Below are 13,388 nucleotides of genomic sequence, written 5' to 3' on the forward strand. Positions count from 1 at the left end.
TGAATGGGGGGGGGGGTCTTGTCCACAAGTACCTATGGTAATAACGCAAAAAAGGGCGCAATGTGAAATAAAAAGGGTTATAACTCGAATAACGGCGTAATAATGCGAAATAAAAGGGTTATAACTCGAATAAAGAGGTAATAACGGAAAAAAAGGCGTAATAACTCGAACCTAAAAGGCCTTTCAAATAGGCCTATGCTTTTGAAAAGGCGTAAAACACCTTTTGACTTTGCGTTATAACGCCTTTTTAAAAATCGTAATAACGCCTTTTTGATTGATTGATTGATTGTATGTTGTTTTACGTCCAATTCGAGAATTTTTCACTCATATAGAGTGACATATATGGAGATAACGAACAGTATTCAAGCTCAAAAGTCCATTATACAATACAAAATAGGAGCAGAGCAAACACGGACCTCCAAACATCAGAGGTGGGATCAGGTGCCATGGAGGAGTGAGCATCCCCTGCCGACCGGTCACACCCGCCGTGTGCTCCTTGTCATGATCGGGAAATAACGGAAAAATCCGTCGACAATTCAGTGTGTAAATAATGGTCTAACAATTAGTATGAAAAACGTCAGTCAGCATTTGACTCAATGATAAATTGTATTTGCTGACAAGGTCATTGTATCGACCATAGAACTTACGAAATGATGACTTTAAACGAGACACCTGATATTCTTGTTTCATCAACTTATTTGTCAATAATTTACCTCGTTTTTAGAAATTGTACATACGTAGAGCATGCTCTTGCGTATCGAATCAACTGAGAGATATATACCCCGTATGCAAGTGATGAAGGTATATTGCTGCATAAGTAAGGGAAGTTGACGATTGAAAAGTTAAAGTCATCACGTTTATCATAAAGCTTGGTTGTTAGATTACCATTAACGTCTTTTTCAAGTAAAATATCCAAATATGAAACAGATGTATCAGACTCTGTGGTATCTTTTATCTCAAGTTCACCAGGATATATCGTATCGACATAAGAATGAAAATAGCCATTGTTAATTGACAATACGTCGTCGATATATCTAAATGTCGAGTTGAAGGCCACAGCAAGTGTTTTCTTCTTTTCACGTACAAGATTTTGGACAAATTCTGCTTCATATGAATACAAAAAAAGGTCTGCTAATAACGGGGCGCAATTGGTACCCATAGGTATTCCAATAGATTGTTGGAAGACCTGGTCTCCAAAAACCACATAGATATTGTCAATCAGAAACTCAAGCATCTTTTTAATGTCAACTTCAGAGTACTTGTGTGTACAATCAGAATGTTTTTTAATAAAATAATTTTTCAAATGACCAATGACAAGGTAAGTATATTTACGAGTTCCATTTTTATTGAAAAAGCAGCTGTCAATGATATCAAAAAGCCTGGACTTTAATTTATCGTGGGGAATGGTTGTGTATAAAGTTGAAAAGTCGTAAGTTTTTAAGCTGTTGATTTTGGTAAAATCTTGTGATTTCAAATTTTCCAAAAGTTCCTTGGAATTTTTAAGTATCCACATCTGATTTACACCAATTCTCGAATATATTGTTGCACAGTACTCTTGAAGTTTCTCCTTCACCACTGTTAATATCTTAGTGAGGAGTAAAGATAGAGGCTTGGTTGAACATTTACTGGAACGTCACCATATACCGGCGAAGACCTTTACTCGGCACTCAGGGCCATTGAGCAGTGAGGGATCTTTATCGTGCCAACACCTGTCGTGATACGGGGCTTCGGTTTTTAAGGTTTCATCCGAAGCACCCGCAGCTTTCACTTCAAAGTGCCGAGCGCATGGCGAAGGAACAGTTGCTACCTATTTTTTATCAACTTTAATAGGTCAGTCGCGGCCGAGATTCGAACTCACGACCTTCAACTTTGCAGCTGACAGCATTTATTTCTGAACTGTTAGTTTGCAATAGCAATGAACTTGGTGTTCCGATCACGGAGCGAGCGCTCTACCGACTTAGCTACCATGATGGTCATGCATTTTTGAAAAAAGCCTAACAACGCCTTTTTACTTCGCGTTATTACTCTATTTTCGCGTTGTTATGCCCTTATTGGCGCCGTAACTTCGCGTTATTACGTTTTTTGAAAAGGCGTTATTACGCCTTTATTATTTTTTTTCTTCAATAGATTGCTCCTAAAAGGCTTTCAGAGTATTGCATCAAATGACTCAATAAATTACCTGGAATGTCACTGTACTTGTCTGGTGGAAGGGGGGGGGGGGTCTTCGCAATTGCCAAATACTAGTATTTCGCTGTACTACCGTTTAAATCAACCGTATTTCCTGGTTCCTTCAAGGTAATTTTTCTGTTTTCCTGCAAGTTCAAGTGAGTTTTTACAAATCGCTCTACTTTTTTATCTATTTTTTTTTTTTAAAGAATAAGGGTCTATAAGGGTTCATCATTTACTCATGATGTCAGAAAAACGTTACAACAAAGGGAAATCATGTTTTGCAATTATGGTAACATGTAAACCTTTGGTGTATTTTTTCACTAATGGTAAATTTTACTTAGTAAATGCAACAAAGACTCCTTTTTTCGCAATCTGAAATGGGCAGGGCTTTTTAAGAAAAAAATCAAAGGGAAATTCAAAACATGTAAATCACGAGGAATTTCCAATATAAATCTAAAAATATATGAATAGATCGAACATTACTTGTTAAGTGGTGGTTTGATGCCAGTCTTGGATATCCTTCCCCGTTATTTAAAGCCATCTGATGTCATATTACGGAGATATTTACATAAGCATAGTGGATTTCACAGTACTGATCTAGTTATAGAGAATGTATTGCTAAATATAAGAATAATTTTTATTTGAACTTCAAGGTAATAAGTAAATTATTCATATGTTAAAATAAGGGGGAAGCTGTATGCTCTTTTGAAAAATTGCAGAATGTTTTGACCTTTACTGCTCTTCATGAAATTCAACTGATATTGAAGCTATCTACCATTCTTCAAAAAGTTTTGTGTGCAAAATTAAAGATGCAAAAATCCTCTTACTCGCAAATGAGCCAAATGGTTCTAAAACGTTGGTTTAATGCAATTATTTTTTAGGTAAATAATAATACATTGGATACCTTAAATCGGATTGTTCACCAAATATAGAAAAACCCATCAGTAACGCAAGAGTTTATTTATGCCTCCCCCACAAAATTATGTCAACATGAGTATAGCAAGTTGGTTAAGTATTGATCGTATCAATACAAATCTACACGTTTATACATACCAAGCAGGTGAAAAATATCTAAAACAGGTTTTCATCAATGTATATTAGGATTTAGCTTAATTTAGAAAGTTAGATATGTAGGCATAAAGACCAGAAACATGAGTAATATTTATGTTCTCTCCCACACCACCGTACAAGATAGCATTCTTATTGATCCATTTAGATGACAAATTTTAATTCAAATTTCCCTGTGTCATCTCTCTGTAAAGCTTCTAATTTTCCTCGCCTCTTGTAAAACAAGACAACATGTCACCTGTTAATGGACTCCATTTGATATTTTGTCATTTTCTCCATTATTTTCGGTCTTTAAATCCTCTTTTATTTATAATCGCCTGTCTTGTTTAATTTAATTCGTTTGGTTTCTAAGAAAACAAGGAACTAGATAAACGTGATATTTTGATTAATTAAAATATAATTGAACTAAATACGTTTCAACAGCTCGTTGATCCTTTAACTGAAAAAAAAAAATGATCCACAAAAATCACAACATTCGAATGTCATCACTTTTGTGGGGATTATCCGGTATTAACAGATTATCATATCCACATGGCAGTGGAATAGTAATAGAAATAAAAAGGTAATTAGAATTAATTAGTGTGGGAACCTATATATAGAAGGACAGGTAAATGGAGTTAAACACTTCCGTAAAGGTAAATACTTACAAACATGAAACAGTGAGTCACCTGTGTTTAATTTTTTGAATCGATTGGAGGCGGAGATTTTTACAAACGCTGTCAATCAAATCGCGATTGTATAGAAGTATATTTACATTATTGTTAACCTAAGAGTGCTTCAGTCATAGACTAGAATCCAAAGACGCGAGTTCCAGAACGAACTCTTAATTAACAAAATATCAAAATTACAATGGAACAAGAAAATTACGGAAGAGAATTGACAACGGATAGATATACTGAATCTATCGAGCTATCCAACAAGTGCCGAGAGTTTTACCTGAAGAGAATGGAGGCTTCTGAGACAAGGAAACAAACCACTAAGACGAATCCCACCCCCCGGGGAGGGAGGATGACATCCATCGATATAGCCATGGGCAAACTCAGAGAAGAAATGGTGAGTTTTCTGTCATATGTTAATTAGGTTGAAAACACGTCTTCTTCATTAATAATTACTTGGAAAATTTTTCATTCGAATTCTTTTTTTATAGTTTGCATTTTCTTTTTAAATGTTTTTTTAATCTTTATTTTTATGCATGGTTGAATTCCTGAAAAGAAACAGAATGAATTTGTATATTTATGATTTTTTCCATTACTGCTGTTCATGATAATTTTGCAAGATCTGTTATTTTTCTTTCCATTATTTCTTTCCAATTGAATGCTCCTTTGTTTACAATTTACTACTTTCTGCAAGAAATATTTGAAGAACTAACTTTTTCAAAATTCTAAATTCAAATTTTTCTTTTCCAAATGTAAAACCTTTGCAGCAAGTAGTACTTATACAAAATATAGTCCGTCTGAAATCAGTTTCCGACCTCGACAGAATGCCACCGCCCATTATTGGTAGTCACACAGAAAAGAATCATTGTCCCAGAAATTGCGAAAAGTCTGGAAACGCACATTCCAAACCGATTTTGACCTATAATTACATATCAGCAAGATAAACTTTAATAAAACTTCGATCAATATTTGGTTAAACTTATCTCCAGAGCAAAATTTATGTGGTGGGTCTTTTTGACAAGGAACAAATAAGACACTGTTTGCACTGTGAAGCGACAACGCTTGTTTGCATTAGCAAGCTGTTTGTTCCTTTGCTCCCCCAAATAATGCAAATACTCTGAGAAAGTTCGAGTGCCAGCTACCCAAATTTCCAAGGAGAGTATGAAAATAAATCATCAGGCGTTTAATATTGCTTTACATTTGTTTATTGTTGCAGTTGTTGGAAGAACCGCGACCTAAAATAATATGATTGAATTAAGTTACAAGTGGTTAATGATTAAAACAATACATAATACATGTAGTCAAAATCTTTCACAAGCCTATATGATTGCTAGTAAACAGAATACATCAATATTAAGTATAAAAACAATTAAATAAATTGATGTGAAGGCTGTAAAAATATGGTTGAGTCTAATACACGTTTTCTAAACTAACAAACAAGCCAAAAAAAAAAAAAAGATTTCTAAACTTAAAAATGTTCAAAAAAGTTCTGAAGGCTACTCTACTAAAGGAAACTGGGAAAAGAGAGGAGTGGTAGGTAGAAGAAAAGCACGTAAATGGCATTAAACTACTCTTCATTTATGATACAACTTCTGTATAACACTTTAAACAATGAAAAACACAGGAACTTGGTTGAAGAGCAGCTTCCTGAGTTTGTTGTGTATGTGACAAATCTCTGCTACGACCTCAATCTAATATACAGTCATTTCTCTTTCCTCTTTGACGTAAAAAAAAAATACATAAAAAATAAAGATAAGCACCCATTGGAATTGGTCTTGATAACTTAATGTAAAGTGTGCTAAAACTTAGTATGAAATTTAAGATTATAAAGTAAAAGCTATTTGAAACGGTAATGTAGCCAGTTTCATAATCAAAATCGAAGGAAGTAATTTTACCTTTCGTGATAAATAAAAATGAAAAATTAAGAACCGTAAAATGATGGTATATTTTAAAATTTTGTTGCTTTCAGATTTGTTAATTTTAAAAGTGGTTTAAATGCCATTGCGCAGTTTAATTTGTTCTGATTTTCGGTTGTCATGACATTATATTTGTATTGTAATAAAAACATAGAAACCAGAGCGATAAATTGATTGCAGTGGAAACTGCAGTCCTTTTAATACATAAACTTCGCTGTCCAAAATAGAAAAATGTTCAAATATTGACTTAAACAATTACCGATATGTTGGAATGTATATATGATATAGTGCCCCCCCCCCCCCCCCCCAGTTTTCTCGGTATTTTAAAGAGTTTTTGGTCCATGAATAGGGTATAACATACAATAACCCTCCTTGTTCAATATAAGTTAGATACGACAAATTCTACAAAAGTATATTTTGGTCGGGTACATATGTTCCAAACTTTATACACTATACTTGGTGTATTTTTAGTAAGTCAAACAAACTAATAAAGGGGTTCAACATTTATAGAAGAAATTGAAAGCTCTCAATTGAAAATATTGAAGATCAATATTTATCTTTTTAATACATTGTTTGGATGTTTGATTTTTTTATAAAGGTATTGATATAGGGCGAAGTTTATCTACTCTTATATTATCAATTCAAATATTAATAAATCAGATGTTGAGTAAAACGTTGTCAAAACAATATTGAAAAATTAATTTGGTTTAAAAAATAGCAACATGTGCAAACATTACACATCGTACCATGACTCTGCAAACCTTAATCATTTGTCAATGTTGTATTTGAAGAAAACGCGGTTAAATACAGGTAGTATACTGTCGCCTGCAATAGAATGCATCCATGTTTTTTTCTAAAGAAGGATATTAAATTGACTTATAATATCAAAGACGGAGAAAAAATACAACCGTTTTAGGTTTCATGCCAAGTAGAGTTAGACGCCATTAGATATGGGCGAGGCAGACGTGCGATGGCATCGCATGGTCATCACAAAACAATGAAACAATATATTTGAGCATATATAAACATTCATGGCCTTCTTTTTGGGAGATCTCTTGTCAATTAACAGCAATTAACACTGAATCATTAATAATGCACAAGTTTAATTGTGTGTAATTGCCGCCCAATATGAACCCCTCGTATTGAAAAGCATCGCGTTCCTGAACTATAACGGTGTTATCGCGATAATAATTTTAATTTGGATATTCTTTATCTGATGATCTTTTAAATTTTTGCTTGATGAATCTTTTATGGTGACGGATTGAGTTGCTATCAAAATTGATTCTTTTATGCTTTTTAAAGGTACACGTAACGTTATTCCTAAACATACAAAAACAAGCATGACGAAGACCTTATGATAGATGCCTTTTTTGTTTGTTTTTTAGGTAGCAAAATTTCTGAAGCCATTTCATTGCGGGTTTATCTTTACTTTGTTCGTAACAACAACCAATTCTTCTCCTTAAATAGAGGTTAAGAACATGAAAATAATCTCCTCATAGTCACTCATAATTGTAAAGTTTTTTTCTTAATAGAAGATAGAAACTGGATTCGTCACTTTTGAGTGAATGGATAAATGGGAAATGTCATCTAAATCTATGAAAATTAAATGGATGCAGAATACATAAGAATCTAAAACCGATAGAATTTCCTTTTGAGAACTATGGTCACGATTTTTATTGATCAATAAAGAATTAACCTCCCTTCAAATCTTATCTTCACTGCATTGTTTGGAGGGAATGTATTTCTACCCATCAAATCCCACGTCGTGACAAAATTATCCAAACTGAAGTCCCAAAGCCTGGAATTTTACACTGAACCCAGCAACGGGGGGAAATGATACCTTTTCACGATAAAAGATATTAAATAAGTATTTAACAGGGGAACTGGGTGATTTTGACAAAATCAATATATATTACGGAACTTTGTTCAAAACCTACGTAGATTGCTTTTCTTGCGGGCTTTTTGTTTTCCTTATCACCCATGACAAGTAGACGGAAGGTTGCAAGGTGGTTTCTAGAGAGAGGTTTTTTGTGTGTGTAAATGTTTAAAAAGCAAAAAAATCGCCGCGTGTGGTTAGTACTGAGTAAATACAAGATGAAGTCGCAGCCAAGACGAGACGCCTCGAAAAGCGATTGAGAACAAAAAAGGAAAAACCAAACTTTAGGGGCAGCATATACCCGAAACTCTAAATAAGACCAAACAAAGACATACCAAACAATGAGAAAGATTTACAAGCTACAATACATTAAAAGAAAGAAAGAAAAAGTTGGATAGGAGATTTTGCAAAATTTGTTTTATCTTACTCAGGATATTTCAATCAGTTTATATATTTTTTTTTATTTATTATGTTTTAGAATTCTTTGATGGACCAAGATCTTTCTCTGATGAAGCAACTGTTGACCTTAAACGAGACAATAGAAGAACTAAAATGGAAAAGGAGATGCAGCTATGATTCAATGCCTGACAGTTCCGCCGAACTCGATGTTTCTGATTGGTCGGTATCAGACAATGATTTGTTCGAATCCTGCGGCGATATCTCCGGGAAATGCCAATCTGAGGAAACAGAAATTCCGGAAGTGACATCACTGTCAAACACATTGAAGCACAAATGCACTACGCAAGACATTCAAACTTCAACAAAGAAAATAAATAAACCATCTGAGAAAATGTCTAAAATTAAAATAGGAAATGCCATTTACAAACAAACAAGTGAAGAGGATCAAAGTTCTTGTGATTCTGGCATCTGCGATGCTTTCCTAGTAGAAAGTCCGTGAACTTACTATCTAACCCAACAAATGCAATAATGATGTTCGTCAAAGTTGTGTTCATCAACAAGACTTTACAATCATACAAACAATTTGTCGCGCCTTATGAAGTTTACGATCTCAGGACATGCAGTTTTTGAAAAACATGTATATGTGATGTTATTTTACTTATCGACGAACACACCATATGTGGGATACCTTGAAAATCGTCATATATACTTGTTATTTCTTAAAGGATGGTGACTTTTCATAAACAAGGTGCTAGAGGTTCACAGATACACGGGATTATGATGTTTGCCTGGCGTTTCCCTACAAACTATCTGAAAATATCGTAATTGGATCGCTCTGAATTATGTATATATTTGGATTTTTTTAAAGGAAATTCTTAAACGAAAAGCTTTTTTGCATTCGTTTTTTTTTCATGTTTAATTTTTTTGTTTAATATATTGGCAAAGTTTAATTTTATAGGTCCTATTTGAAATGTAAGAAAAAGAAACGTTTAATTCATGGAATACAAAAGGGAGCGCTAGAAGGAAAAAAATATCATTTTACACATTTCTTCAATGGTGTGTCCTTCAAAAAGACGTGAATGGCAGAACACGATTAGCTTAGCGATTTAACGACGCCAGTCACTGCCTGTTTTGGTGGATATTGTATTGACGAAATGTATGGGGGGATGTAAAATTAACGTTGAATTTGCAACTATAAAATTTTTTGGGCTTCGTTTTTCTCTTAGGTTAGGGGTTTTAAAGTACCATAAATCTTCCTTGTGAATTTCGCTGTATTTGTATTCGCTATGCAAGGAGGAAGTTTGTTGGGACTTTCAATATTTCTGATCTCATGTAATTTCTGATGTGAAAAATATGTTCTTCGAAAAAATTAAAATATATATTGTATTTGGATCTGTAAAAAAAAAAATTTGGAAATAAAAGTGGAATTTAATTTTCTTTTTGTAGTTGTTTATTAGATTCATACTTGTTAAAAATGGTTTGCAAGAAAGGTGAGAAGATAGGTGATTGTGATGAGATTTTACTTCGAACTCATGGAAAAGAAATTTAAAGACAGAAAAAAACACTGAATATTCTAAGACGAGCTGTCGCAAGTCACGTGTTATTTCCACCAGGGAGGTATATATGTCTCTATTTCCACAAAATTGGTTTGTGGAAATGGAACGAACACAAAAACTGTGGCCTGTGATAATGATTATCGAATTAAAAAAAACTAATTCCTCTAAATTTAATATTCTTTGGTAGCATATATATATATATATATATATATATATATATATATATATATATATATATATATATATATATATATATATATATATATATATATATATATATATAAAATTTTTTAAGTTGTGTTCAAGGGATACTCCCAAACTTACAAAGACAGGTCAAAGTCGCCATTCAAATAAAAACAGTTTAGTTCTGGTGCAAATGTATTAGATATCCAAGTGCAGAACAACATTTGACACCATAATTCTATATACTTACCGAAATAAGAAGATTGCACTCTGTGAAATATAGACTTAAATATTTAACAAGTTTTTAAGATATTTACCAAGAGTTCAGTCATCCAAAGAGAAAACTTACAGCAAAGATATATGAAAAGAGATTTGACGTCATGACAGACTTAAATTTTTCTGCATAACCTGAAAAGAGGGGTCAACTAAACAACTTCAGATGTAATAAAAAGTAATGTAAACAAAGAAACCACGAGATTGATAGATCAAACTGTAATGTATGATCAAATACTACCTGAGGATGAATTTTGGCAAGATACTACCATAGGTCCCTATGACATTCCTTTTTTATTGGGAGAGAACTACTTAAGTTTTTAGTACTTGTGCCCAATCCCGTGGACACGTTTTCAATAAAATATGTTCTAATAGGTCCCTTAGCTAACAGGAAATTCCAAAAGTCCTTTAATCACGCCCAGAAAAACGACTTGCACTATTCATCTATGATTATAGAAACTTATAGAATGATATTAATATATAGCGCGTTTCTGTAAAAATAATAATATTGGTCATAATTACAAAGTTTACAACAAATAGTACCTAGTGATGTTTTGACTGAAAAATAAGTTTGCATATACATATACATGTTCACATTATCTGGGTGTGTTTATATACGTGATGAGAATCAGTCCTCAACAGCCGTTATAGCTTTTCATTTGTCTAACATCGGACCTCTCCATGACTCCAGAACCGTAATGTTCTGAGGCTGTTAGTTTCAATTTTTCGGGTTTAAAATCTCTGCTGAATTTAGAATAATTCTTTCTGTTTATCTGTTATTCATAACAGAATACATGTACAGATCAGTCACGTGACAACGATTGCCTACATGCAACTATTTTACTGTATCAAGCCAATGATACTTCTAAGGTAGTTCTATGTTGATTAAAAAATATTCTGAAAATCATAAATGCATAAGGCGAACCCAGCAAGCTCCATTAAAAGTTCATGTGTCAAAAAGGCTGTGTTAGGTCCCAATCATAAAGAAAAAAATTTTCCTGAATAAGTATACCAAAAACGAGATAAGATCTTGCATACATAATATAATACACAACAGGACTGTGAAAATTTTGGAATGATGGAACTTTTCATAATGATAAATGGATTGCTACAATAATAAACCGAAAGCTCAAAAATGGTATAGTGATATAAACAATTCCAGTAAGGGTATCACATACAGTATTTTAAAACAAAGTTTGAATATGAATAATACTTTACTTTTTTACCAAGAAAATTCAGAAATATTTTTTTGCAAAATTCAGAGCAAGTAACCATCGGCTACCCATAGAGATAGGTAGATGGAAATGAAAAAAGTGTGTTATCTGTGCAATCAAATTTGATATGAATTTCACTACTACTGGAATGTAATGGAATATATAATATTGGGGGGGGGGGGGGAGGGTTTACAAAAATATGTACATCCAAATATAAAATTCTGTAAATTGATGACATATACTGATCCTACATTTTTAAGAAATCTGTGTATATTATCACCAAAATTTATGACATTCTCTATCCTCAATCGAAATAATCTCTGCTCTTCCATATTTGTTGTAAATATGTATATATGTACCTCTTGTACCATTTATATGGTTTTTTGAGTCAATAAATGAATGAAAGAATGAAAATTGACGAAATTGTTTTCTTTTGATTTTGCGAAAGATATGTACCTTTTCATACATACACTAAATACATATGTATATCCGGTAATTTTGATAATTATGACAAGAACATTCTTCGAATTTTTGCTTAATTTTTTTTTTTTAACACTTTATCTACATTACAATGATTCCCCCTTAACTTCACCCTTCTCTTACCCTGATATTTAGTAATAACCAAAATTTACTAGTGTGCTAGCTTTTTAAGTTTCTGCAAATCTGCAGTTCACCAGTCTAAATAAAATCGAAAAGGTCGCCCAGCCCTTTTTGTTTTGAAATCAATGAGCTACGTATACATATTTGCAGCTACCTGTTTTAATGCAATGACAAGTCTTTGTCATCGCTGGAAGTCTTCCATTGACGGACATTTAAGAAGTTGAAGTTAACCAATACGATATTTTTTCAGATAAATAAAACAAAAGAAACAAGGAAACTCGTGGGGGGATCTCTCCTACCACGCCTGGCCATGGAGCGAAAAAGACCATCAAACACCCGCGGTGACGAACACTTCTTGTGTTTGGAGTTACAAAGCGGTAAATCTTGATTTGTCACTTGCTTTGAATTCTATCTCTAATTATATCTTGCGCACGCGTTGAATACCTGGACATGTTCCCCACCTTATCTTTTAATCTAGAACACCAAATTTAATTTAATATCTTTCATTGTATATCAAACGATGATTTGCAATATATTCACATCATAATACATGTACATGTATCTACCACGGAGGTTTCCGTTGATGAAAATCTAAAAGTGAACAATGAAATAAACCCACCCCAAGTTTTTACCCAGATGCCGGCAAAAAAAAAATATTGAAACAATCCTCTACGGGATTCCTTGTTTTAGGGCACAATGATCACCAAGTTGCACTTCATCCCCTTTGTGATATGACGTTTGCTGGGGAAAAAATGTTATTTAAATTTAGACCGGGTTATTCTTGCATATTATTTAATAACCAAGGTGCATTGCAATATTACATGCAATCTCTTTAACCATCTTTCCCCCAATCCTTGTCCTACATGACAAGACATAAAACTCGAGTTTCTTTTGTGAGGACATAAAACTCGAGTTTCTTTTGTTATAGTTTCTTTTAACCTTGAGAATAACAAAAGAACGTTCGTTGTTGAAAAAAGATAGTAATATTTATGGTGCTAAAGAAATTTTGATTCTTGCAAAGGCCATATGCACATGGGGTAGAAACAGACCATCTGCAAATAGGTTTTACAAATAAGCAACTACCAAGATTTCATCCCTTTCTTTTTTACTCTGATATTAATTATACTGAAATCGTAACAGACTATCTCGCAAAGATTCTGTATAGTTATTATTGAACATGTACTCAGCTTGAACACAAAAAATATTTTCAGATCTTAGTTATTCCCCTTTCATATCTCTCTACACTCTTTAATCTTGCAACTATTGCACGATCTTGCACCGATTGTCATTTTGCTTGTTTACAAGAGTTACTAAATAAGACCGTTTTTGTATATTAGTATATACCAATAAACACATAAATAAGGATACATTGAATACAAAGTTGACAGACGGCAGAGATAGTATTTAGTGTTGTGAAGACATTTATTTCACACTAGTAGAGCATTATATTATGGATGAACATACATTTTGTCAAATTT

General features: G+C 33.1%; 1 protein-coding gene across 1 annotated transcript; it reads left to right on the forward strand.

Annotated features, from left to right (window-relative positions):
• Positions 1-4,002: 4,002 nt before the first annotated feature.
• On the forward strand, positions 4,003-9,516 carry LOC133206119 (uncharacterized). The gene is made up of 2 exons (XM_061342053.1): positions 4,003-4,290; positions 8,164-9,516. Exons 1-2 carry the CDS (start codon positions 4,087-4,089, stop codon positions 8,581-8,583), a joined length of 624 nt encoding a protein of 207 aa, XP_061198037.1. The 5' UTR covers positions 4,003-4,086; the 3' UTR covers positions 8,584-9,516.
• The last annotated feature ends 3,872 nt before the right edge of the window (positions 9,517-13,388 follow it).

Source organism: Saccostrea echinata, unplaced genomic scaffold (assembly GCF_033153115.1).
Source record: "Saccostrea echinata isolate AGI-Se365-2 ecotype Australia unplaced genomic scaffold, CSIRO_AGI_Sech_v1 ptg000002l, whole genome shotgun sequence".
Classification (NCBI taxonomy): domain Eukaryota; kingdom Metazoa; phylum Mollusca; class Bivalvia; order Ostreida; family Ostreidae; genus Saccostrea; species Saccostrea echinata.

Coding starts and splice junctions, on each gene's coding strand:
- LOC133206119 (XM_061342053.1), top strand. CDS start 4,087: ATGGAACAAGAAAATTACGGAAGAGAATTGACAACGGATAGATATACT. Junction 4,291..8,163: donor GCAAACTCAGAGAAGAAATG/GTGAGTTTTCTG, acceptor ATTATGTTTTAG/AATTCTTTGATGGACCAAGA.